We start from the raw sequence: 27,195 nt of genomic DNA on the forward strand, positions 1-27,195 counted from the left end.
GGGGTAGGGTGGTTGATAAAATGCATATTTCTAGATCCCAATCAAAACTTACTGCATCTGAGAACAAAGGTTGTATTTTAAGCAACCGCTACAGGTGATTATTAATAGGTGGTGGTCTGACACGAGAAACATTGTTTGGTGGACCTTAATGATTTGAACTTGGATGGATCTGTGGTGCTTGTCTCAAAACAAATCCACATGTAAATAAGATTTTCATTTGTGGGTTCTATCAAAGTATCTGGAATACTTGTGGTTAACAGGCATACTTTTATTGAATATAATGCTGGACTTACCTAAATAATACATTCTTTCTCTCTCTCTCTCTCTCTCTCTCTCTCTCTCTCACACACACACACACACACACACAGAATACTCATTTTCAGAGCATTTCGGTGTCATTAAATACTTTTAGCATTACAAGTACATAAACGTCATTTAATATTTGATTCTGAGAGGGAATTTGCAGCATGGTTCTTCTGGGGCCCATTTATTTAAAATGGATATTTCATATTAGTTTAGAAATTGGGAGTTGAATTATATGATTCAACATGGTTGTGAATCCTTAGAATATGGAAATTGCTTTTAAGATGCAATAAAAATTTATTTCCTATTTATAGGCTCCCAACCACACCCCTCTTCTCCCCCTCCCCAGTATCTGGATGTTTGAACTTTTCTAGTCATGGTTTGAATAAATGGGAATTTGCTCTATTATCATAAAAACTCCCACAACATAGCATGTTATAAATATTTAAAGAAAAAAAAAACCTCTTTCCTCTCTGTCACCTTAATTTAGAAACCTTTTGACCTATAAATTGAATTTTTTCCCAAAGCTATGTGAAAGCAGGCATACTGTCACCAGAAGGCTTAGAATGTCTCTGTTCTCAGATTTGCAAAAATGGGTTAATAAGTAATTGTCACCAACTTACAGGATTTTCCATAGTGTTCTTCATTAACCAGTGTCTTGGGGGAATTGTGAAATATGCATTGTCTGCATACTGCTCTGGTGTACAAAGTCAAATGAACTGTGAAGGTGAGGGCTAAAAACACCCCTCTCACCTTTGTACTTTGTCCTTTGAGTATTAAAGAACATTGATCTACCAAGTGGCAAAGGGGGTACAGTTTGGCGGTTTAATTACAGCCAGTGAATGTTATTGATGCTATCAATCAGTGAGACCCAGGGAAAGGGCACAGTGCCAGACCATTCAGTGCTCCCGACAGTGTAATTAAATACCGCAGGACTGGATTCTCAAGGTAAAGTGAGGGGCTTCCGCACATCTGAAGCAGGAGAGCATTTTGTCTTGCAACCCAGGTAAAGGTAGTTATCCCCTCATATTGCTTCTCTTTAAATTTTTAGAGGAGGGCGCCTGGGTGGCTCAGTTGTTGAGCTTCTGCCCTCGGCTCAGGTCATGGTCCCAGGGTCCTGGGATCGAGCCCCGCATCGGGATCCTTGCTTGGTAGGGAGCCTGCTTCTCCCTCTGCTTGCTCTCCCTGCTTGTGCTCTCTCTCTCTCTCTCTGTCAAATAAATAAATAAAATCTTTAAAATAAATTTTTTGGAGGAGTCTATGAATGGCAGTGATACGGTCTGTTCCTTGTGTACATTTAAGGTTATCGGTGTTTTCCTTAAAAACCCTCTTTTTGTAAGATCTTCACACTATCATACAAAAGGCTTTAGGAATACAGTAATTACTTTTTGTTAAAGCTGTTTGGGGGGATATACAGCTCAGGTGTCTAATAGATATTTGGAGAATGAGGGATTGTCTTTGAACGAGACTATTAGTCCTGCAAATCAGTTCATTTAAAAAAGCTTTCCCTGTGATTATTCTCTAATGTCTCATCATGTTGAGAGAAAAATATCTTGGTGGGTTGAAGTTATAAAACATTCAGTAATATTTCAGGGGTTAGTCCTTTTAAATTGTCTATTGAATAAATTTTTCATAGTTGTATAACTTATGTCAGGTCCATAAAATATATTTGGTAAAACTTTCTTTGGTTCTGGGAAGGATTTATAATAATAATCTTATTATCCTTTTTTTTCCTTTTCTCATATGTTATATGTGTTTCACACACAAATTTTCATCTAGATCTATGTGAGAGATAAATGCATAGGCAATCCAAAATGTTTGTTACTCTTTTTTTTTTTTTTTTTTTAAATGGTGTTTAGTTCATACTCATTAAAGTTTACCAAAGACAGGCTCTCCTTGAAAGAAAGTGAGGTGGTTTCCTAACATTTTGTGCATATGTGTGTGTACATACATGCATATACACACTAGATTCCTGACAGTTGGGTTAAAACAGGCTCGAAAACACTTCTTGGCTGTTGTGGTTTAGTTGTAATATAGGTATGGGTTGCAAACTGTTTTTACATTTGCAACAGGTGTTTGAAGGAATACTGTTAGAAATTTTCCTTTGGATGTTTGAGGAATAATTTTTTAAGAACATTAAAGCTTAGTAAAAATGAATACTTCATCTTCAAGAGTCTTATCCCTTTAGGGGCTTTTACATTATATGGAATCATTGCAAGGTCAGTGATTTGTTTCCAAGTTTGTATGGAAGGGCATATGCCTTAAAAGTTATTAATGGCCATCGTACATGTGCTTTTTTTTCTTCTCCCCCCCCCAAGGGCAAAGATATCAAATATAATACTAAAAAAATAGTTGCAAATTGTTTTTTAAAGACTGTACAATCTTGGATAGGGAATCTTAGAGAACATCTGTGAGTAATGAAGTACTTAATTCTGCAAGCGTTTTGAGTGTCTAGTATGTACCAGTCAGCTTTGCTAAATGTTGGAGCTGTGCTAAAATATGACAAGATATTGTCTTGTCCTTGATGTCATTGTGTAGTAGGGAGAGACAGCACTTACTTTATACGACCGTTTTTTTTCTGATGTATGATAAGGGAATGCACAGTGCAATGGGAGTGGATATGTCACTGGCTGTCAAGAGAGGCCTCTGCAGTGGTTTCAGAGGTGATAGGGTTTTACAAAATAGGGTTTATCATGCAGAGCGAGAAGACAGGTATTATACATAAAGGAATGTCACATCCAGAGGCACGGAGGCCTTTATGTGACATGTACTTTTTGGAAGAAACTTACATCTGGAAACTATAAAGTATGCTGATTCTGTCGAGTATTAACCTTCTTTGAAAGTAGTTGGGAGGAAAATTTGATTAAACCTAGCCCCATAGTTTACATTTATCCTTTTTTTAAGTGAAGACCTAATTCATAGAAGGAACTATAGAGATGAATTTTGGGCCGATTAATTCATTTGTTCATAGATACCTCTCTTCCTTGTTTTGCAAAGATCCATGGTAACCTGTGAGACTCATTTAAGATATTTAAAAATGGTACCAAGATGAAATTTCTCTGTGGAGTATTTAGTGTACACACAGAAATAGGATCATTATATTTTCATTACTGTATGTATAAGTAGGTCAAAGAAGACTTGGATATCTGAACCAACATTGCAGCAAAGCAGTTTTTCTTTTAGTTATAGAACAAAAGAGAACTTATTGTAGATGGTATTTAAATTAGCTTTTTAAATGGCCACACTGATTTTGACTATTCTCACCTAGTTCATGATGGGAAAATTACCACCATATTGTATATGTATATATATTTCTGTACACTGTCACTCCCCTGCTCATAGAAGCTTCACTGTGACATTTAAGGGCTCCAGAATCTGCCCCAACTTGCTATTGCAGTGTTGTCTTTGTTCTGCAGAGATGCTTATCCTGCTCACCTGGGCTCCTCATCCTTGAAGATGCAAGTCAAAGTCTTATCTCCTGCCTTGGGTCATTCTCTGCCTATACTGCCCTGTACCAATGTCATTACTTACTGACTTTATTTGGCTGTAAAAGCATTCTTTTTTTTTTTTTTAACTGTACGTTACCTTTTTCTCCCCTTTGGTGGTCTACTCTCAGAGGGCAGGCATCTTTGTCTTCAGAGCAATTCACAAAATACTTAAGCTTTTATTTAAAACTTCTGAAGGAGGAAATTTCTATATATTATAAGGAATGGTGGAGATGTGCTCTGTACGCTCAAAGATAGGGAAATTCACAACTGAAGCGAAACCAAAAGTGAAACTCTGACACTTCCTGATAGGTGTTACTATTTATTGAAGACACAGTCGAATGAAGGATATATAAAGGACTTACCTGCTTTTTCTTTTGTACAGTTAATGAAGATTGAACTATTGTTTTCCTTTTATGTGTGATTTTCTACGTAATGTCTATCAGCCTGTGTCTTTTTGTCCTTCATCACTTTCATGTTTTTTTCCTCTCTCAAACCTTAGATAGGTTATGTTCAAGCCCTAGGATATGTAACCCATCAAAATTGGCTTGTTGAGAACCTTCTTTTTCCACACATTACCAACCAGTGCTTGTTTACTTCTATCATTAAACCTCTCCAGTTTACTTCTACCAAGTACCATGGAGACCTTCTTTCGGTTTCACTTTCTAACTCAGCATTTAATCTGTTGGCAGTGCTTTAGATCTACTAGACGGTCCAGTGCTACATAAATTATATTTTAAGTTTATTTTTGGAGGTAAAATTGTAACCTGTACCTTTGGTAGTATGGCTTTTGTTAGAGATTGCATCTGATCATACTTCAGAATCTTGAAAGAACCCTTAAGCTACTACTGGAGAATGGTTTTCTAAGAATTGAAGGAGTACATCTATTTTTCTGCGAGCCAGTTTAACTTGTGTTGTTTCCAGTGAAGCACAAAAAGCCAGATTATTTGGACAAGCATCATACCTTCTAATCATCTTGCCGGAGAGGTACTTCAGAAAGAGCCCCTGCAGGAGGCCATGGAATATTCGGTCAGCAGGAATCAGACGGCCTCCTTGGTGGGTGGGGTTGTAAGATAGGCTCACGGATAAGAATTAGTTTCAACCCTCTAGGAATTTACAGCCTAGTAATATAAAAGCTCTGTAAGTGAATTGCAGTACTCTTACCTGGGAGGAGCCGCTGAGGCAGTCTGCTGCTCTGGCAGCATGGAGGAAGCCCCAAACACATCTGAGTATTGAGGACTAAGTACTGAGATTTCCCTTTTTCTTTAAGTTTCTCTAACATCCTCCTAGTATATTTAGTGATAGTGTCCAAAAATGAAAAAAATCACAGTACTCCCTGCTAGTGTTACTATTTTTTTCTACTGTGAAATCACATCGAGTCATTAGGCACTGGAATCCCATATTCAGAAGCATACCTGCAACCCTAATCTGAAATTAGGCACTGTTCCCTGAAGTCCACTTAGTATTTCTACCTCTGTCTCTCCGAAACGGAGAGGATTCTCTGTTTCCCCTCTGTTTTCTCATTTTGCATCCAACTTTAGGCTCTAACAGATCTTTATGAGAGAGAATAAGGAGGCGGGAGGATTATTTAATATGCAGCAGTTTGATGAGAGAAATAAAATTAAGTTGGTCTTTTCTATCAGCCCGTTTAAAGATGCAGGATGTTGGCCCTATATATGACAGTAAGACACCCTTTTCCTCATGCTTCAGCCAGGCTTTGGGCTTTCCAACACACTCCCCTGCCATTGTCTTACAAAATGCTTGGAATATTGTACTATTGTAATAATTAGTAAGGGTTAATTTTGATAATAACTGCCATGGATTTGGGAGAAGTCTTATTTATTTACTCTTTGAGCTTTTTTTTTTTCCTGTTAAAGTGAATACATCTTTTCTTGTGCCAAATGGCTCCCCATGTGTCTTATCTGTGTCCTCTCAGAGATTATAGTTACATTTGAGTTTCTTCTTACATAAATTACGAATTGTAATGATAATACCCCTTCATACCGTGCTACTAGGATCAATTCACCTAATATATATAACATACCAGGGGGCGCCTGGGTGGCTCAGTTGGTTAAGTGTCTTTATTTTGGCTCAGGTCATGATTTTGGGGTCCTAAGATCGAGCCCTGCATCAGGGCTCCACACTCAGTGGGGAGTCTGCTTGGGATCCCTCTCTCCTTTTGCCACACCTCCCCACTGCCCCATACCGTGTGCGTGTGCGTGCGCTCTCTCTCTCTCTCAAATAAATCTTTAAAATATGTATATATATAAAATATACCAAGAACAGTGCCTGGCACATGGTAAGCATTTAATAAATGTTTGGGGCTATCATTATGTTGTTATGATTTTATATATACATGAAATTCTTATGGTATGATGAAACTTTATTATGGTTCTCCAGCTCTGTGTTAATAGTTTTATTTTTCTTTTTAATCCTTGTGAGGTAAGGACTATCATTAACATCAGATTGCAAATGAAGAAATAGAGGCTTCAGAGAATGTACGGAAATTATATACGGTAGTTATATACCTGGTAAGGTAACAGAGCCAGGACCTGAACTTAGCTCTTTGGGATTCCATGCCCTGTGTTTGTACTACGGCATAACTTCGGAGGGCTCTGGTACAAGCATCAGTTTCTGGCCACTAGTTCAGAGTATGCTCTGTTGCAGCCAGAACTTCACCAGTAATAATGCATTTTCTTTTGCCTCTGTAAGTTTTTTGACCTAGTATTAAACTAATTCATGTTTGCCTCAATTCTAGCCTATTTATATTACCTTTTTTTTTTTTTTAAAAAGTAGGCTCCACACCCAAGGTGAGGCCTGAACTCATGACCCTAATGAGATCAAGGGTTCCATGCTCTACCAACTGAGCCAGCCAGGCTTCCCTTACTTAATACTTCTAAAGATATGTGGCCAAATAGAGTCTTAATTTCTCATTTTTAATGTTAAAAGTAAGGGAGTTTGCTTTTCCTAATCAGTACAGAAAACTGCTTAATGCAGAAAGGGTAGGAATGAACTCTAGTAGTTACAGCTGAAATTCCCCCTTTTTTTTTTTTTCCTCCAAGCCACTTTAGTGTAATCACTTTCTAAAATTTTAATGGGCTAAGTGAAGGTGTGGGATTGGAAATTCAATAGGGAATATCAGTGCCATTTGATTAGATTCCTGCTTAGACCTTAGGATGACTAATCCACCGGTGCTGCAGTTGTCCATCTGATTTAATCCACCCCCCCTTCAGATGCCACATCACTACTTGATCTGCTTGTTTTTTTATTTTTTTGTTAAATTCTTTACACGCAGAGATCTTTAAAAATTTGGAAGACATTTTTGGCCTAAATTGCATTTCAAGAATGCTTTACCGTGGGCTCCCTGTCTGCCTTTACCAACGCGAGAGTCCTTGCTGAACCAACTGTGTACTGTAGCCAGGCAGAAGCAACAATGAAAGGGCAGATGTGATCTACTAACTTTGATAGTTTATGAAATACTTTGATACTTTAATAAAATTAAAAAAACACTATACTTAATAGGATACAAAGATGTCTGTCAGGACAGTCTATTTGGACCCTAACTTAATTGATACACGTGCATAAAATGGATTTTGGGTAACTTTTTTTTAAGATTTTATTTATTAGAGAGCAGGAGAGAGCGAGCACGAGCAGGGGGAGCAGTAGGCTTCCCACTGAGCGGGACTCAATCCCAGGTCCCTGGGATCGTGACAGAGAGAAAGGCAGACACTTAACCTACTGAGCCACCCAGGTGTCCCTGATTTGGGTAGCATTTACTATAGACTGCTCAGTGTAGTTTTTCAGAGGCTGAGTTTAAGATGTGTGAAAAAGGAAATCTAATTTGTCAAATATCCAGTGTATGATGAGTTGCTTAATACAAATCTTATAACCAGCACAATTTTTTGTTTTTCTGTTGCTGTTCTGTAGTTTTAGTGTTGTTTTTAATAATGCCATATACGATCACTTTATTCCTACGACATTACTTATTCTTTGGTTTATTTTTAAGTTGAATATGAGAATCAACTGCTTTGAATTTTATTTAATGTTGTGCTGAAACTTGGACATGATGTGAAGCTAGGTAGTCTCTCTAGTGAAATACACACAGTTGCTGTTTTCCCTTTCTGTTAAATGACATGAGATCTTTTTTTTAAAGTATGTTTAATATCTAAAATACTCTGACTATTCAGGGCACATTTTAATTTACTTGGTGTAAAGCAATAGTGCCCAGATTCTTGGTTTGACTTTTCTCTCTCCGGCTGCCCTCCCTTCCCCCTATCTCTCTTAGTTCTTTTTCAGACATTTCCTAAATGGTTCTCAGGCAATACTAGTAGAAGAAATACAGGAACTGTCCTAAGGAAAAGACCCATTTTGATGTATTTCAGATTTTCTTACGCGAATAGAAGAAAACAATTAGCAGAGCTAAAGTTCTTACCTTCTTGCATCTCTCTTCTGGTATCTCCTTGTAAATGTCTGATCATCCTCCCAGTAATTGTCATTTTGCTAGAAACTTGTGTGATTTCAGACTGTGCTGCAGCCAGTGGTGTAGTGGAAAATCCCTTGCTCTGCCTCTTTGGACAAGTCATACCACCTTTGTGTGCCTCAGCCTCCCTTTTTCCTAAATATCAAGAAATTGGGCTAAACGATCTCTTTTTTGCTCCAAAATTAAGACCCTCCCCTCCCCCCAGCAGCATTATTCTGTCAAAGGTTTTATTGCCTCTGGGGATTTGAGTCCCCAGTTTGTGAAATGAAACTTCATTCTTGACATGTTTAATGGCATCTGCACAGAGTCTATGCACAGAGTACCATCACATACGACATTTGCTATATCACAACACAGATTATGGCCCCTCTTAACTTTATAGACAAGATTTCAAACATGAAGTTTCCCCCAGTTAGTGTGTGATTATAAATCCTCTTCATTACAGTAAATGTGTGGCAGGTACCAGGGTGTGCAAAGTAGGGTAAAGACAAGGTTTTTTACTTTAAGGACGCAAGACAGGATAAAAGACAAGTTTATCTTGGCTTGCTCTGTGTGGACAAGAACAAGGTGTGTGTGGTGCAGGGTGGGTACCGTACAGCAAGGGTACTAACTTGGACTAGATGAGAGTGGATGTGAGGCACTTGATGATGCCCTTGTTGAGTCCAAAGTGACTCACATTTTGTTGAGTGGGAGGAGCAAGTTGTACTAGAACAGGGAAGTAAGAGAGGAAGGTTTGGAAAACTACTGAAGGTTGTGTGTGTTTATATAGAAAAGGGAGTCAGTGCCCCAAGCATAAAGAACTAAGAAATTTGAAATCTTAAAGCATTAGGGAGCCCCTGAGGGATTCAAAGCAGAGAAGAACACAATCAAATGTGTTCCGTGGTGTTGCCTGAATTAAAACAATCTTTATGAGACTCAAAGCATTTAACAGATCAAGCCTCAGTAAAATTTGAGGTCTCACATGTATTTTCCTCTGATGTAGTTTCTGAATTCTGCCTCTTGGAATATCTATTAAAGGTAACTCCCCTAATCTATAATACCCTTTTTAAGCCTTCCTGCTAGGGGTGATTATTGCTTTTAGCTCTAACACCTTTGCTAGAGCTAATCTTTAATTTCTTATGGACTTATTTCCGTATGCTTTGTTCTCTCAGGGTTACTCATTTGCAACCCTTTGTGAAACATGCATGCCCTTAAAAAAACTTAATCTTAGGCTGTGATATGTATATGCCTTGATGTGTGTTTGAGACTTGTTCCTGGCAGGGTTTTGCCTTTAGAAGCAGATAAAAGTACAATTCTTCCTTTTGGGTGAATTTTGAGGTCTGTGGCCTGAATTGTGGTTGGGGATCACATCCTTCTATGTACTTGACTTCTGAGCTCTTTTGGAGGGTCCAGTGTAGCCACCTGTCTGTAGAAGCTTAATGCTGCCACAAGACCTTTGCTACACCCTACCAGAGCCAGAGCTAACTTTTACTTAGTGAGATTGTCATTTTTTCAGACAGTCCCATCAAGACTCCATTTTTTGATATGAACAGCAATTAATTCTCAGTTTAAATAGGCACAGGCGTGACCTTGTCCATTCCTTTCAGCTGACGAGATTGAATGGAGCTTTTCAAAAAAAAGTCTGAAGTGGCAAGGATTTAATTTTCAGGTTTAATGTTTATAGTCCTGGGTCAGTAATTGACAAGTGATAGAAGTTGTTTGGTGGTGATCTTGCCAGTGGGAGGTTTTTCAAATGTCCTTAGTTTAATAAAGAAGGAATTGCTTTGTTCATTTGTAGACCTTATCTCTTTAATCTGTTGGTATTAATGTCCATTATCACTGATCTTTCCTTGATGAATCAGAGAGAAATGAGAGCAGTTGTGTTTTTGGACAGAGGCATTTCGATGGACTTCTATTGAAAGTAATGTACTGGGATTTTAAACTTATTATGTACGTGAAATAAAGAACTAATTCTTATCCAAAAGATATTTTCCTTCCTTTTAATTCTGTGTATTTTGATTAACTTGTGTTTTGATAGCCCATTCTTAGTATATGTGTTACTTGTCCTTGAATGTTTAATGTATAATTAGTTTTAGTTGCTGATGAAGGAATGAGTTTTTAATTACAAGGAGTATATTGTTTCAACTATTCCATTTTCAAGACCTAATTACTTTGATAAATCTATTTTTATCTCTATTTTGTCCAGTGTGATCTCATTTGTGAAGAACAATTTGAGAAGCCATTGGCTAGAGCATTTATTTGCCTGGTACTTCTGACTGCTTCCTTTCCTTCCCCTCAAGTAATCTCAGTATTGCTTGCCTTTGTTTATTATATCACTTGTAGGGTTGTGAGAAATTCCAGAATAAACCTGAGTTTTAAATTGCTATCTTTGGAGTAGATTGGTGTTCAGTGTTGTACTCCCTGTATCATCTTTAAATATTTAAATTGCAGGCTCTCTGGCTGCCTCTTAAATTAGATCCTTCACTTAGTAGTTTTGACATTTCATAACCTTACTCCTCAGGCATTAAATACTCACCTGTTTAAATGGCAGTGAAAATTTAAAATCCAAACCCATTCTGTTAATCCATTGAATGTAGATTGGAGAACAGCTTGCAGTTGGTGAAGGAAGAAGCTATTTTGACCCCACTGGGACATATGCTGGAGGTTCATTGTATTGAATTATTTCTAATATATAATTTGCCATAAAACAAAACCATTTCTTGGGTCTTCTCCAAGAGATTTTAACCTTGAAGAACCATAAAAATAGACTTAACACTGTGAGGTTTAAGATAGCTCAAGAGTGGTTCTCCTGGTGATTTAAGGCACCAGTGCAAGCTTCACGTCCACAGAAAAATCAGAATGGAGAAGGTTGCTGATAATTTCTAGATACAAAATTCTGTCTGGAAACTGATTCGAATCTCCAAGAACAAGTCCTTATCCCACTGGGGGAGTCTTCTTCCTACTTTGATCTAAGTACATTCCATTGATAATCCCTTGAAATGGAAGAAGAAATACTTTGCTTGTCTTGGAAGGGATGATGTTATTGACAGTGATGTCTTTGATAGAGCAGGGGAGGGGCCTGTTAATCCTGAGAAACAAAGGTGTAGGGGCAAGACATAACCCCTTGGTCTGGGAGAGGGATGGTTGCCCTTACATTTTTTTTTTCTTGGAAGTGGATGAGGGATAGAGGAGAGATACATTGCTCATTTAATTCATTCTAAGAATTAGAAAGTAATAAAAACTAATTTAAAAATTCTAATTATCATGCAGTTTCTGCAGTGAATCTCAATTAGTGACCACTCATTCTTGGGAGAAGTTACTTTTTAGAAATATTAATGGAAAATGAAATACAGTAACTTTGACATAACTACAATTTCTAGTGTCATCCTCTTCTATCTTAGCTCAGTTTCAATGTGTGTGTGGGTGTGTGTGTGTCTGTGTGTTTATAAGAAACAACCAAGATTCATTTAATTTTTCCAAACTTTCAGAACAAAAGTTACTATAGTGTGGTAAATTCTAGAAAGAAAACTGGACAAGGAGACAAGGACATGGGGTCAGAAGATCAGAGTTTGAATCCAGTGGTATGTAACATTAGGCATGTTATTTACCTTGTCTGTACCTATTTGCCTAGCTATAAAATACTAATGCGTGCCTTACCTCTCACAAACAAAACACTATTTGAAAATGCTTTGCACATGGTGAAGTCTCGTAAGTCCCTAAGTGTAAATTAAATGGAAATATTATTTGTTACTACCGTGAGTTTATATGCAATGTAGTCACCTCTGTCCTGCCTATGGTGATGGGAACCGGTTCCTGAGGAAGTTCCTGAAAAACACTCTTTTGAGGAGGCTTATTATTGGTTCTTGGAGCCCTTTTAACATAGTTGCATTCTGGGGCGCCTGGGTGGCTCAGTTGGTTAAGCGACTGCCTTCGGCTCAGGTCATGATCCTGGAGTCCCAGGATCGAGTCCCACGTCGGGCTCCCTGCTCAGCGGGGAGCTTCTCCCTCTGACCCTCTTCCCTCTCGTGCTATCTCTCATTCTCTCTCTCTCAAATAAATAAATAAAATCTTTAAAAAAAAAAAAAACATAGTTGCATTCTAAAAACGTACCCAGGATTTGTTTTAATCAGGTATGGTAGGACGTGCAGACATGGAAATGATTGTTATGAAGAAAGAAGTTTATAGTTACAGATCTTTAGAAACGGGGGGTGACACATGACATGTAAGGCCACATGGGGAAGCATCAGGGTTGGTCAAGAGGCAGAGAGGAGGGCAGAGTATGGCCCAGAGCTTTTATTGGAGTTCCTGGTGAGGAGTAAAGGGCGAGGCACAGTAGGTGTGCTGAGTAAGTTTAGCAATGGTTAGTTTGAATAATTTTGAAGGACTCTAGCCTGGTGGGGGGTAGGGGTTCCTAGTTGTCAGGCATCTGGCCCTGGGGTTAGGACAGGGGGAATAGGCTTGGTGTGTGAGAATTTGATAAAGGAGTTACGGGTGTGGGCTCTGCATTGGTTGTTTATATATCAAAGGCATGCTCACGGGAGTCATTTGCTGTCTCCCTGGGAGGGGCGGTCTCTCCAGGATCAAGGCCCCAGATGCTAGAGCATCAAGAATACAGAAAATAAAATATTGTCCGTACAGGCTGAGAATTAAAGAAGCAATGTGAACTCAAGACCAGATGTTGAAGGAAAAAAAAAGCAGATAACATAGCTGACCCAAGTATGTTTTCAAAGCTTTTATATAAGCACTAAATATAAACCCGTTTTCCTAAATATATTTTAGGATAACTTTTAAAACACTCCACCTACACTCCTCTGAAATGCACACAGCAGTAAATGTCACTGCATGAGTAAATTATTCTGGAACACAGTAATGGACTCAGGTTACTCTCAACTTTAATGGTCTATGTCTTTACCTATATTCTCAGATGCATGGAGAAGTAAATAATATAGTCACCTAGGTTTTTAGGTTCTGTGCTAAGAATTTTTTGTAGATTAGAAATTATTTTATTAATTATTCCTAATAACCATACAAAGTTCCAGTTATGTGGTAATAGATAATTTATGCAAGTTCACAGAGCCTTTAATGAATTGCACATAGTTTTGAGCCCAGGTATACTGGTTAGAGAGCTGTCCCCTATAACTACGTTATAATACCTCATGCCTTGCTTGAGCCCATGCTTCATTAGCCCTTGGAAGGGAGCCTCCCAACTTTGAGAATGTGCAGATGCTGACTCTGTTGCCCGTGTGAAGTGGCTCTTCCTAAAGGGAACCACTTCGGTCACGTGATATCCAGAGCAGACTAACAGCTGACTTGCTGAGAGCTCCCTGCACTGAAAGCAAGAGTTTAAGTGGTGGGATTTTTAGCGTACCCTTATAATTGAGAATTGTGCTTTAGAAAAGAAACTGGGTATTCATTTTTTCATACTGCTGAGTGCATGTATAATTCATTTGCTTTGTTTTTTCAGTTAATAGCAGTCCCAAGACTAGATTCCACTTGAATTATTTTGGTGATCACGTGGAATTTTCCTTAATTTCTTACTTTTAACATTTAAGTTCCCCAGTCTTCATTCTTCTTTTAGGTGTAGAGAGAAAGTACATGTGAATAGTTATCTATGCTCTCTACCACTATTCTAAATTCCTTGTGTTTGTCGGATAAGACAGTGCTCACTTGACTTCAGATATAGTCTTTGGACCAATAGGTGTATTTTCACTCGTTAATGAGCAGATTTGTTGAATAAAGGATAAGAATATTAAATGTTAACACTAGTGGGGCAGGGATGAAAGATAGCAAGACTTTTATAAAGGAGTATAAAACCTGGCTCCCCCCCCGAAATGAAAAGCCAAAAATAAAAAGGTGATAACACTGTGGACATAATTTAAACCATGGGGAAAATATTTGAAAATACCAAAACCTTGTTTAAATTGAAAAGATGGTTTTTTTTGTTGTTTTTGTAATGAACAATGGACTAGATTAAAGGTGGATACTAATAGATAAAAGTAGCAAGCAGAAGTTACCATGTTATGGTACCTGAAAAATCAATCTGAGTTAGATCCACTGGCCATTTTTATGAATGATCTGAAAGATGGGGGCTGTATTGTGAAGTTCTTGCAGTTAGATAGTCCAGGAGAGCTTAGAATTAAACGAGAGGGAATGTGGTCAGGAATAACACATGAGACTTAGAGCTATCTGAAAATTGGCAGAGAGTTGTAAGCAAAGAGCCATCGATTATAATTTGGGCAAGCTCTTGGTGACTGCATGAACTGTCCCTTAAATCCTCTGGTCTAGGAAGCTGGTGTGGACCCACAGGATCAGTGGCGTATTAGATGGGTTTTACTCAGCAAATATTCAAGCATCTATCACATGCCAAGATACTGAGGATAACCATGATAAGAAAGAGAGATGTAGTTCCTTAGAGCATGGAGCTTACATGAAGAATGTTGGTTACAAATAAATACAGGCAGACTTATTTTGTCTTCCATCCTTCTAGAATTTTGGACACTATATCTTAGAGGAAGCTTTTTGAAAGGATACATAAAATGGTAGGTAGAGCCAATAAAGAGACTCAAGACCTTTTGGAAAAATCAATGTTACAGAGACTTGTGGACAAGAAGACAAAAAGCAAAGAATAACAAAGGATCTAGCTCATTCACCTACTTAAATTTCTGGGAGTTTAGGGATGATAGAAAGTTATTTTGGCAATGAATCTAAAAGGCATACTTATGGATAATAGGGTGACTTTTTAGAAACTTTGTACCACCAGCTGCAGAGATGGGAGAGGCTCAAAAACAGGTCACAAGAATGTGTTGGATGAATTTAGAGTCCTTAAGCTTAATTATTCGATTGAGCCTACATTCCTGGTTTAGGGGGTTGGCCCCACTGAGGACAACCTATTACCATGATTAGTACTGTGCTATGTGATGTGTTTTGAAAACCTGCAAACCTAGGGATAAATACTCTATCTTCCCCTCCCCCCCCGGAGGGAGTGGCATTTCCCATTTGTTGAGCATTTTCTCCAGAAATGAGTAAAACTGTTAATACCGGACCTGCTTTTAACTTCATTGTTATGTTCTCTGTATGGAAAAGCTGCTGACTAACTTTAGACAGTCCTTGAGTTTCTGAAGGGAGGTAACTGAGTGTGTGTAGATGCTTAATTTCATTTTCCTTTCCTAGGTTTCCTATGCTCGCCCAAGTTCAGCTTCTATCAGAGATGCGAATTTGTACGTCAGCGGACTTCCGAAAACAATGACCCAGAAGGAGTTGGAGCAGCTCTTTTCACAATATGGCCGCATCATTACTTCTCGTATTCTTGTTGACCAGGTCACTGGTAAGTAGGCAGCTGCTCTAGACAATCTTTTACACTTTCTGAGTGGCAGATTGTGAAATAGTCTCCCTTTCCATATAGCAGTCTTGCCTCTGGAACACATCAAAGGTATATGTGGACCAGAAAATGCAGTTTTCTGCTGGAATTGTTCATAAATATGCATGGATAAAAATAGATTGTGGAGTGGAATGAGCAAGCTTGAGTCATTTCCACCCCGAAGGGGCAGGTTCGAAGTCCGTTTTATGGCATGTAATAAATTTGTAGGTGATATAATCCTCATTTACAAGCTGCCGCGTGAGGAAAGCCCCTATCCTCCTCATAAAGTACTCCTCCTAGTAAACAGTCTTGTTTTCTTGTAAAAAGCATAGTTTAATGCAGCAGTATGTACCTTGTGCTCTAAGGGAGGATGACACTGTGTCCACAGTAGCATTCAGGCTGGTTTCTAGGTCCATGCCGTATCAGATTGGCATGTGTAAGAATTTGACATTCTGAATGTTAAAAATGTATTTTATGCCTGGTATAACTTTTGACCAAACCGAAATGAGAAGAATAATAGGTTTATTAAAACTTTTGTAAGGGAGCTCTTCTGCCAAAGCTTTTAAAGAAAAGCTAGCAATATAGATTTGATTATGGATTTTAAAGAATAAATTATAATTTTCTACTATAAAAACAATGCATATTCTTTTTAAAAACGTATTGAAAACAGAGAAACATGGTAAGGAGGGGAAAATTAAGTAGTGCCATATACTCAAGCAGTCACATTACGATTTTATGAGTTTTGGGGAAAACATAGATTTTCCTCTTTAATTTTCTTTGTGTTTCTTCCTTTTCTTTCCTCTCACTTTCCCTGTTTTCTTTCTCCTTTTTCCCTGTCTCTTCTAATACCACCAGAGGAGATTGCATCATCGTGTATTACAATGTCTGTTTTCTCTCTAAAGGAAGCAGTGGATAATCTCTTACAATCCTTTGTATTTCTGTGGGTCTGTTAATTCTCTTCTTTCATTTCTGATTTTGAGTCCTCTCTCTTGTGTTGATATATCTGGCTAGAGGTTTATCAGTTTTGTTGATCTTTTCAAAGAAGCAGCTCCTGGTCTCACTGATCTGTTCTGTTGTCTTTTTAGTTTCTATATCATTTATTTCTGCTCTAATCTTTTTTTTTTTAAAGATTTTATTTATTCATTTTGAGAGAGCAAGAATGAGAAAGAGAGCACATGAGGGGGGGAGGGTCAGAGGGAGAAGGGGGGGACTCGATCCTGGGACTCCAGGATCCTGGGACTCCAGGATCATGACCTGAGCCGAAGGCAGTCGCTTAACCAACTGAGCCACCCAGGCGCCCCTATTTCTGCTCTAATCTTAAAAAAAAAAAAAAAAAAGATGCAGTAGATTAACTACAGAATAAAATCAGACCAAGTTCTTAATTCAAGTGAAGATCTGAGTTTGAACAGAAGCAGTCCATGTTCTGCTCCCCTGTGCTGTTAATTGGCTTCATACATAAGAAGCATCATCCTTAGAGTTCTGGGTAGAGAGATATCATATACATGCTTGGGAGAATGGCCTGTAGGTTTTGCTGTATGAAGAAAATTTTGTCTAGGGAAGGAATATAAAAAATATGGTCTTTTCATCAAAGCTGCATTTTATAATCTTCCTTGTACATTCTGTCACTCTGCTGTATCACACAGACTGCTAGTTGGTTAAATAGAAGAAATCCAGGTCTAGCAATCCAGGTAAATTTGCTTAAAGCAACAGAAATGCCCTTTTTTTGGTTCTTATCATTCATACTTTTTAATTCATCATTCTTAATGAAAACCTGGTGAGTGGAGAGTAGATTTCACTTCTGTTACAGAAGGCCCATCTCTTTAACTCTGAAGGTGGGCATTGTACCAAGCCTTTGGGTTATTCTTTTTTTTTTTTTAAGATTTATTTCAGAGAGAGAGAGAGAGCGCACACTCACAAGTGGGTGGAGGGGCAGAGGGAGAGGATCTCAAGCAGACTCCCCACAGAGCGCCAAGTCAGACTTTGGGCTCCATCTCACAACCCATGAGATCACGACCTGAGCCAAAACTAAGAGTCAATTGTTTAATAACCGACTGAGCCAGCCAGGTGCCCCCCACTTTGGGTTATTCTGATGCATGCTCAAGTTAGAGGGCCTCAGGTTTAGGTGACTCAGTCTGTGTGGAGGCTGTTGCATTGCTAATCTAATGCTTTCCTCATGGAATAGTTAAGCTCTAGGGGGTTATTAAGTCTTCCTGTTAGTGGATAGCTAAAAGAATATATTTACTGTTATTTCACCATTTTATCTTTACTCTTTATACTTAAGACTTTCAAGGTGAAATTATTCACTTTACTTGAAATGGAAAAGAAAACCCTGCAATTTTGTTATTCAGCCATCAGGTGGTGATAGTGTACAGCTGATGTAACTTAAATAGGAAAGGAAAAGTGGTATGGGCTGAGATAAGTGTATATGAAAGAAATGCCTCTCTACCTTAGAATAAAGTTCTAAGCCATTGAACTTACACAGCGTTAATTATAAAGCAAGTAGAACTTCATTCCTTTTTAAAGTTCCTATAAATCGTGATGGTCTGGTACATTTTCTCAGCTTGTCTTTCTCAGTAACCTTTGTTCTATTCTTCATTGACATACTCTGAATCATCTAGACTTTTCTAGCTACTAGTCCCAAGCTAGTACAGCTAATACCAATTTGCTTGCCAAGAAAGCATTCCCTACACCTGTGTATCTCTGGGTGGCCAGCTGTGGCCGCCTCAACTGGCCCAGTAAAGCTAATTAAATGGAATGGGTTGGGTTTTTCTCTGCCATTTTTCAAAAGCTGGACTGGTATTTGGCCGTCCCTCTGCTTTCCTATTCTTGTCTGTCAGAGCGGGGAGAGCATGAGACAGAGAATGGCATTTCCATAGGACCAGTACTGCTGGAGCCAGAAAGCTTTGAGGCTTTATTTCTATTTTCTTTATTTTAAAAATGTAGGTCCTCTTTTATCCCTTTTTCTCCATATAATACTGTTTCTCTCATAAAGTATAGCTAGTTAAAATCAGTGGGGGAAGTTTCAGGGAACCGGAAAAGCCTCTTCAGACATTTTTCTGAGTGGGCCAGTATCCTCTGTAATATTACTAAGTAGAACTTTATTTTTCAGAAATTTAGCTGAAATATCTTTCAACCACTGTGATGTGTTTTTAGCATAGCTTTTTAGCATTTTTAGCAAATGCCTGGTTCTGTTCTTATTACAAGAGAGGAAGCTCCTGTGCCCTTCATTTTTGAGCTGCTTATCCAAGACCGTAATTTGAGAAATAGAAATCAGGCATGCTGTTGTTGACATTATTGAAGACAAGAGAGTATATGCGGAGAGAGAAGGCGGCAGGTAGGGAGAACAGGGACGTATTTGCATGCTTTCTCTTTGTCTGGGCTTATTGGTAGGTATGTAATAATGGGTATTCAGATTGTATAGATGACTTCATGCATTAAAAAAATACAAAATTGTGATTCTAGACTGAACTGCTACTAAGGTAAGGTAAAACTTTCCTCCTCCTCTGATTTTGTGGCAGATGTTATATGTGACTGAAAACATGTTTTGAGAAGGAAAAATTAATTTATCCTTTCTTCTCTCCCTCCCTTCTCCTTCCGCTTCCTCTTTCCCAAATCCTTACCCAAATCTACCAATAGGCATATCAAGGGGTGTAGGGTTTATTCGATTTGACAAGCGGATTGAGGCAGAAGAAGCTATCAAAGGCCTAAATGGCCAGAAACCTCCTGGTGCCACAGAGCCAATCACTGTAAAGTTTGCTAATAATCCAAGCCAAAAAACCAATCAGGCCATCCTTTCCCAGCTGTACCAGTCTCCAAACAGAAGGTATCCAGGACCACTAGCTCAGCAGGCACAGCGTTTTAGGTAAGTATGGTCTGGTTCTTATGCCCAGCTACTACACTCAGAACTCTCAGGTTCACTGTGCAATACTTTTGTTGACAGGATTCGGGTTTGCTCTTACTGTTCGTGGTATTCTCTTTCTTTTTCTTATGGGCACAGAGAAAACCTCTTTGGGGTTTAGTGTCTTTTGCTAATGTTGAAGGTGGTAACGAAAAAGGACAATAAGCTATAGCGGTCGTTCTCAACTGGGGAGTAATTTTGCCCCTCAGGACAATTGGCAGCATCTGGAGACATGTGGGCACAACTTGGGTGCGGGTGCTCCTGGAATCTACTGGGTAGAGGTCAGGGATGCTGCTGAACATCCTGCAGTGCACAGTATAACCCCCAACAGCAGCAAATCATCTTACCCCAAACATCAATAGTGCAAGGCTGAGAAACCCTGACCTATGAAATGCTGGGTTCTGTTTCTAGTGCTTCTGATTTCCCCTTTCTAGTTTTTTTTCTTGGTAAGATTTTATTCTCGTATTTTAGCTTTTAGGTCAAGCTCTTTCAGTTATTTTGTTTTATAATATGTACATCACTAAAGAGATACAACCTATGCAAAAACATTAAGTTTCTACAAATGGATCCCTCTCCCCTTTTAAAATTTTTTATTTTCTTGTATTTTAGGGGTTGGCAAACCTCCTGTAAAGGGCTGGATAGTAAATATTCTGGCTTTGGGGTCATGGTCTCTGTAGCATATAGATCCTTTTTTTAAACAGCTCTTTAAAAATGTAAAAGCCAATCTTCACTCCTGGGCTATATAGAAACAGATGGCAGTGTGGATTTGGCCTGTGGGTGGTAGTTTTCAGACCCCTGTATAGTCCGTAGAATGACTATGCATCTTCAGCCCAAAGAAGACATTCTATCTTGTTAGACAAGCATAAATATTTCAGTTTTTCAAGTTTTAATTTAAACCTGGGGTAACAATCAAATCAAGAATCATTTTAATCTGCATGTGAGAACAGTGACTTTAAGACATTAAACACAGCACAAAGAACTGGTTTCATAAGCAAAGCCACCCAGTTTTTCTTCAAGAACATTTTTTAATATCCTTTTTGGCCATATGATATACTGCAGCCATAATTCCATCTAACCCCATACTAAATTTTTTTTTTTTTTTTTTTTTTTTTATCCTAAGTGCATTATCAGTTTTCTTTCATTCCTTGCAGGGGCAGAATAGTTAATTACCAAAAATAGGATCACAAATGTAACTTAATGAGGAGTTAACGTTTTTGAGCTTAAATCACATGCATTTTTTCACTGGGGTATTAATAGAGTTAAAGAATGGAGATAAAATCGGTCAGATACCTGCTTTAAAAAAAATACTCAACTGTGTCACCTGAGGTGTGAGAAAGAAATTTGCCATAAACACTGTGTTCAGTTCCTACTTAGGCTAGCTTTTGCCCTGGCAGAAAAGGTGGTACTGTCAAAAGGATCCATTTGAAACTGGATGACTGGGGTACCCAGTTGGTTGAGCCTGTGTTCACTCTCTGCTTTAAACTTTGCGATGTTAAAACAAAACAAAACAAAACAAAAACAACACATTGTCAGGAAACCCTGCTCCCTTTGACTATGGTGGGTGGTCGAGGCCATGGCTGTAGGGCGAGAGATGCATTGGAGCAACTTGATATTTGCCCTTGTGGAGAAAAATCTTAAAAAAAAAAGTTTGTTTTTGTTTGTTTTTTTAGCTCTGCCTATAGGTTTCCTGCATGGCATCTTAAAGTGAATAATATTTTCTGCAAATTTTGCACAGACTTGAACAAAGTTTAGAGGTGTTTCCTGGACAGCCTCTTCACTTAACTTCAGAGCTCTTTGGGGTCTAGAAAAGAGTTCTGAGCTTACATAGAGGGAGGTTCTTTGAGACTTACTGGCTGATTTCAGCCCCGTGAAAATATAAAATGTTTGATGTTAATAGAGAGCTATGTTCATTTTGAATTGTTGGTTATTTCTGGTGTTTTTCATTGTAAGCTCTGGTTTCATTTTATGGTGGTTATTAAGTAAAACTGTGTTCTGAGTCAGGACTGAATGATGAGGAAGATCAGACCAAAGGTCTGAGGTGGCAGGATCTGCAGGAGAATGCCTGATCATTGAAATGGTGAGGCACGCAGGAGACTCCCAGACAGGCTGGTAACTGCTGTGTCTGCACACAGCCCCACCCAGCCCACTCCCTGCATGCTCCATGCTTCTTACTTGTGGGTTAGGAAAGCTTTCCAGGATGTTATGCTGGTCAAATTTAATATCTTTCTAAATATCTCTCTGCCCATCCTTTGCTTTTATCTTTCTGTCCCATACGTTATTAACTTGAAATTCTTCCTTTCCTTGACTCCTAGAAAAAGAAATTCTGAAAACAAGCAAATAAGAATTGTCTGTTGTAAGGGAGACTCGGTTTCAGAAAACGGCGAAGATTTTTATTGTTATTTCAAATTCCTAACTCTCATCTCTGCCGCCCTCTGTTCTTTCCTTTCATATTCTCTGTGTAGGTAATAAGTAATGAACTAGTCTTTGAGCTCAGTGAAAGTGCTTGGTCTAGACTCAGTTTTAGAAGAAATTAGGAGCCTTTATTCCTAGAGTTCAGGTTTAACCTGATAAATGTTTGGTTGCTTTTAATACTTTAAAAACTTGGTTGTCATTACCTTCATTCCCTCCTCTTCTGTTGAATTAAGGTTGATTCTTCTTTCTCTTCATAAAGACCATTGAATTAAGGACTTGCTTGTTTTTTTGGTATTTTGCTCTCCTCTCATTCAAGTCTAGATCATTACAGAAATATTTTATCCTTAACATCTGTGTCCTAATGCTCTTAGCCTTCAGTTTGTCACCTTCCAGCAGACACTTAGAACATTTCTCATTGTGTTTTTTATGTTGTCATAGTACCTTGGGAGTTGAAAGAGATTGGAGAATACAAGTTATAAATATTATAATAATAAAGGATATTTTTAATATTCATGAAATGCACCATATCTTTTAAGGTAAAAAAAAAAAAAATGTAAAACCCATGCAGTAACGTTTAAGTTCAAAAGTGGGCTTGTGAAGTTTATGATTCAGTCAATCCATACAAATAGAATTATTTTAACATGAGCACAGCTGATCTTATATGCTTACTTAATTGACTACAGTTTTCAAAATAAAACCATCCTTATTTATTTGGATGGATAGTAGAATTCAAGCCCCTTAAGTATATTTCTGGGACACAGTGTCAGAATTAAGCTTTCAGCCAAATTTTTCATCTCTCTTCTTGTGGAGCAGCTTTAATTTTATTGAATGTGATCTAGTCTAATGGCCTGAGTGCCTACTTCTGTAAGCCTTTATGCATTTTTAAAGGAGTCTTTTAAATCCGTGCTTGTGTTGCGTTGAAGGCATGGGCTGGTTGCTACTATCATTAATTTCCTTTTGGAAGAAACTGGTATCAGTCTTCCTGAATAATTTTTTTCTCTTAGAGGTTAGATGACACCATGTAACGGGAGAAGGGGTAAGTTGATGATCTTGTGGTTTAACTTCAAAGCACATTTTGGCCAGTGCTTTGGAGAGGTTTTGAGAACCATTATTTGTAGAGTTCAGAGTTGCACTTTCTTACCCATTAGTAAATCTCTCTTTATATTTTTATTTCTGACTTGAATGGACTTCACATTTCCCCTTCTACTTGTGTGTGGGCCTCCCCATAACCTGTCAGCTAAATTTCTTGGAAACTAGGTGTTTTCTTTTTGTAGACCTCTAACTTTGAAATGGGAGTACTCTACCTAATATATGGTTCTATTCAAAATATTGCCTAGTCTGAGTTGTATTCCTGTTGAGAGGAAAATGTTTGTACACGGTATCCCCAGTACATATTTTTTCATAAATTATATGAACACGGGCTTGTGCTATTACATTTGTGAACTCATAAACCCTGATCAAACATAGAAAATACATATAAAGATGAAAGAAACAATATTTTAATGTCTTATTATCATGCTGACTTTTCATTTATTCAGTATCTTAATAAATCCTATATCTTTAAAGTGAGATTCATAAAATTATCTTTGGTAATTTTGAACTTCATGTTGGATTATCTTGTGTCTAACCTCATAGCGGACTTTGTACTAGGAAGAGGAGAAATAATCAGAAATAGCTCTGTCCCTGTTTTGTTTACTTGGGCTGCTTTTACTCGTGTCGTCCTGACTCTGATGATGGTGATTTTTATAGAAATCTTTGTGAAGCTACCTCTTCTTGGAGGGTTATTTTAATGAAAGCTAGGTTTCCCTGTCCAATCCTCCATATCCAGTTCATGTGTTATTGTAAAGTGGATTATATCCAAGCTACAGAATAGGGGAAGAGTGTCACTGTCTCTTGATGGACTGCTCAGTCTTACCTCAGAAAGTAAGCAGTGCATGGGGACTGAGTGAGGGTACTGGCTGCAGTGCATCCATTAAATTTGAGTAAAGAATATTTTTAAAGTTAAAAGTATCTTTTTAATGGGCTCTTTTCTTGCCACCCTATAGTATGTCATCATTCACACACACACCCCCCCCCCCCCCCGGATCATTCTGGACACTACTGACTTGATCTCCATTAAATATTGGCTTCTATTTTTAAATGACCAGCTATTAAAGATGACTGTCCTCAGGCTCTGGACACACCCAGCAAAGATGTATTATTCTGGAGAGTAATAGTGGTCCTGTGTCTGAGCGAACTGTAAACTAAGCAGTTACAAGAGAAGATGCTTAGTTTACAGTTTTCCAGCTGCTACAGGATTTGGGTTGCATAGTGTCCATGTGGAGCACTCACTGCTCTCTTACGGCTCCCATGAGAAGCATGAGTGTGTGGTGCGAAGAGAGCAGGGAAAACTGCCAGGTCCACCCGCTTGCAGGCTGGGGTTTTTGGCCTTGCCTACATCCTGTTTTTCAGGTCCCATGCTCCTCCTGGCTCTCCTTGTTAATGGGGGGTGTGGGAGAGAGGAAGGGAGGTGGAAGGAGATGCTGGTGCGGGGAGGGGATGATGGTGTTTAGACAGATAACTTGTCTTAAGTTCCAGAAGACTGAATTTCTTCTGGAAATGGGTACTGAGGAGAGAAATCCATGGTCAGGATCACAGTGTATCATAGGATTTCATAGGTGGGGCACATAGGAGGCCCACTGAGAGAGTCCTCAGAGATCCTAGTATAAATATCCTAGGCCTCCTGCCTAGAGGGTCCTTGGATGAAGAATTGTGAATGAGATGTCTCTCCCTAACACACGTAATTCATATCTGGGGCAGTTTTGGTTTCCTGTCTTGAAAATACTGAAAACTTGATTAGGAGATGCAATCTCTGGACTTTCGGTTGGTAGAGTAAGATGATGGTGGCAAAGTGGGACACCCCTACCTGGGCAGAGATGGTGTAATTCTATTTTGAGTGAATCGATAAGGTGTCTGTGTCTGGGCCCTTCAGCGCTTAGGAAGGAGACTTCAGTTGCCATTCTCTTCTACAGGTATCATATGCCAAATGCATTCTTTATTGATCATCCCAGTCATTGTATGAAATTATCTGTATCAGATTATGTTATGGTTGGTGATATACTAAGTTGTACGCATCTTTATTTCTGGTGTTCGTGGCCTTTCTTTTGGCGTGTAGAGGCATGACGTCTTTGACTTACTGCCTCTGCAGAAAACCAAGCCCTCCCACCTGTGTACTTTTCCCAAATACATGATTTCTCCTTGCATGTGCAAACAGGCTCCCCAGCCAGCCCTTTTGATAGTTTTCATTCTGGATTAAGTAGTTAAGGATAGTATTTGTAACCATATTGCTTTATTTGTCAACAGATAGTTACTATAAACTTGCAGTGATCCAGGCCTGTGCTTTATGCTTAGTGGCACAGTGAGGAATGAACATGTCCCTGCTTCTGAGAGGGTGTTGGGACGGGACAGACACACACAGATGAGGATCCTTTGCCACTGTGATTTGTTCTGTTTCCTTGCACTTTGCATCTTATCAGCTTAGTTATTTCTTTCCATTTTTGCAAAACACACAAAATGCCCAGAGGTGATTATTGTGGATAGGAATGTGTGAAGATTCTTTTTCCAGTTCTAAAAGACCAGAAGGAGATGTTTTTTGGCTTTTATAAAACTAAAAGCGATTGAAGCAAATGTTCTCTCATGTGTGCCCTAACCTCATTTGAGGCCACAGGTTAGACAATAACACTGAGGCGTTTTTCAGACTTACTTTTCATAGGTGTTAAAGAAAAAAATTGTTCCCCCTGCCTCAGGGTCTCACTTGGAGAGTGAGCGTCTACTATACGCTATGCCCACCTCCCCTAAACACATGTAATTAACTGGTACACATTATGGAAATTTGGAACATCAGAATGGTCTCCTTGAAACTGACCAAGCAAGAAGAATCAAGTATTATAAAATCAACTTAATTTTTGAAATAGGAAAAGGATGGAGAGTTTTAAAGAGTACCTACGCACCCCTAACTACTTTGTTTTAAAATTTTAAGAGAAGCTCAAGTTGGTTTGTTTCTAACCTGGCTTCTTAGACCTTGAGTAGAGCTACGCTTCCTGTAGCGTAGTCAGAATAAGCGTCGGTCGCCGGGTCTGACCTTTTTGCTCTGTTGCTCACTGAAGCAATGAGTCTGTTGTCTTCCTCTGCACCTTAATTGAGCCCACAGAGAAATGGCAGATTGAGCTAATACCGTCTGTAAGGTTCTTTCTACCTGTAATACACCATTTTGTAAGAAAAGAAAGTCTTGCAGAGTGGAGAGGTTGAAGGGAGATTTATGGAATATTGGTGTCACTGTTTACTAGCCCTATGCTCTTTGGCAAGTCAATCGGTGTGCCTTGGTATACACAGGAGTTAATGGAGTTATAAAACTTAATGTTAAAAAACAAAATTCAGCTGAGTAAATTTGAACATCAAATTGGCTTTATTCTCCATGAATCAGGCAGCATTTCACCTAGCAAATAGAAAGGAGGTTCAAAGAAGGGCTGTACAAAATGGAAGGCTTTTACAGGCAGAAGGGAGCAGGCAAGGGGACATTTCTAACAAGGAGTGGATTGTTTCAGGCAAGGTCACCAAGGTCACCTTCCTTTGGGGGAAAGGTGTGGGGGTCACTAGAGCTGACCAGGTAATTCCAGCCTGACTGTTAAAGTTTGTATTCTTGAACTTACTATTAGCTTAGATATTAAGTCTTGGTTTGCTGACATGGGGCTCAGCACAGGTGACTCCATTTGAGGCCTATTTTCTTTCTTCTTTTTTGTAACAGGTAGTATAAAGTACATGTAGGTGCATGTGGAGCACTTAGAATTTACCTGGTAATAGATGAGAATCCAAAGATGAACTGTTGCAGAGCCTCCACATTTCCTCTCTGAAAGGTGTCCTCAAGTGACCACTTACATTTTGCCTGTATGGTTCTGATCACTGTAGGGATAAACTGTATCCATTGGAAGAACTAGTGTCTTAGGGAAGTGGGTACCCATTCTCTCAGGAATGTGAAAAGACCAAAGTTTTGAGAGTTCACATAGAATTAACATACAAATACTCCCCTTGGAAGATGTCAGTAACAAACCCAGCTTTCTTGAACATCAAGGGGAAAATTAAAAACTGAAGTTTGCTAAATGTATGTTTTGCAGGTTGGACAATCTGCTCAATATGGCTTATGGAGTAAAGAGGTAATGATAGAGGTTCATGATAATCATAATCCCTTCCCATAATTGATTAGTTTCTTTGATTTTGGGAGTGACACCCTTCATGAGTTTGTGTT

At 38.7% G+C, this 27,195-nt stretch overlaps 1 protein-coding gene across 13 annotated transcripts in view; it reads left to right on the plus strand.

Moving 5' to 3' along the window:
• The window catches only part of ELAVL2 (ELAV like RNA binding protein 2), a 163,585-nt gene that overhangs the window by 133,089 nt on the left and 3,301 nt on the right, over positions 1-27,195 (plus strand). For 12 of the 13 annotated variants that reach the window (XM_027616907.1, XM_027616908.1, XM_027616916.1 and 9 more), the window contains 3 exons: positions 15,418-15,571; positions 19,241-19,466; positions 27,065-27,103. In XM_027616907.1, the coding sequence (XP_027472708.1) occupies positions 15,418-15,571; positions 19,241-19,466; positions 27,065-27,103 (419 nt within the window). The remainder of the gene's footprint in view (positions 1-15,417; positions 15,572-19,240; positions 19,467-27,064; positions 27,104-27,195) is intronic. The other variant, XM_027616915.1, reaches the window with a different exon arrangement.

This window comes from Zalophus californianus, chromosome 13, assembly GCF_009762305.2.
Source record: "Zalophus californianus isolate mZalCal1 chromosome 13, mZalCal1.pri.v2, whole genome shotgun sequence".
Lineage (NCBI taxonomy): Eukaryota > Metazoa > Chordata > Mammalia > Carnivora > Otariidae > Zalophus > Zalophus californianus.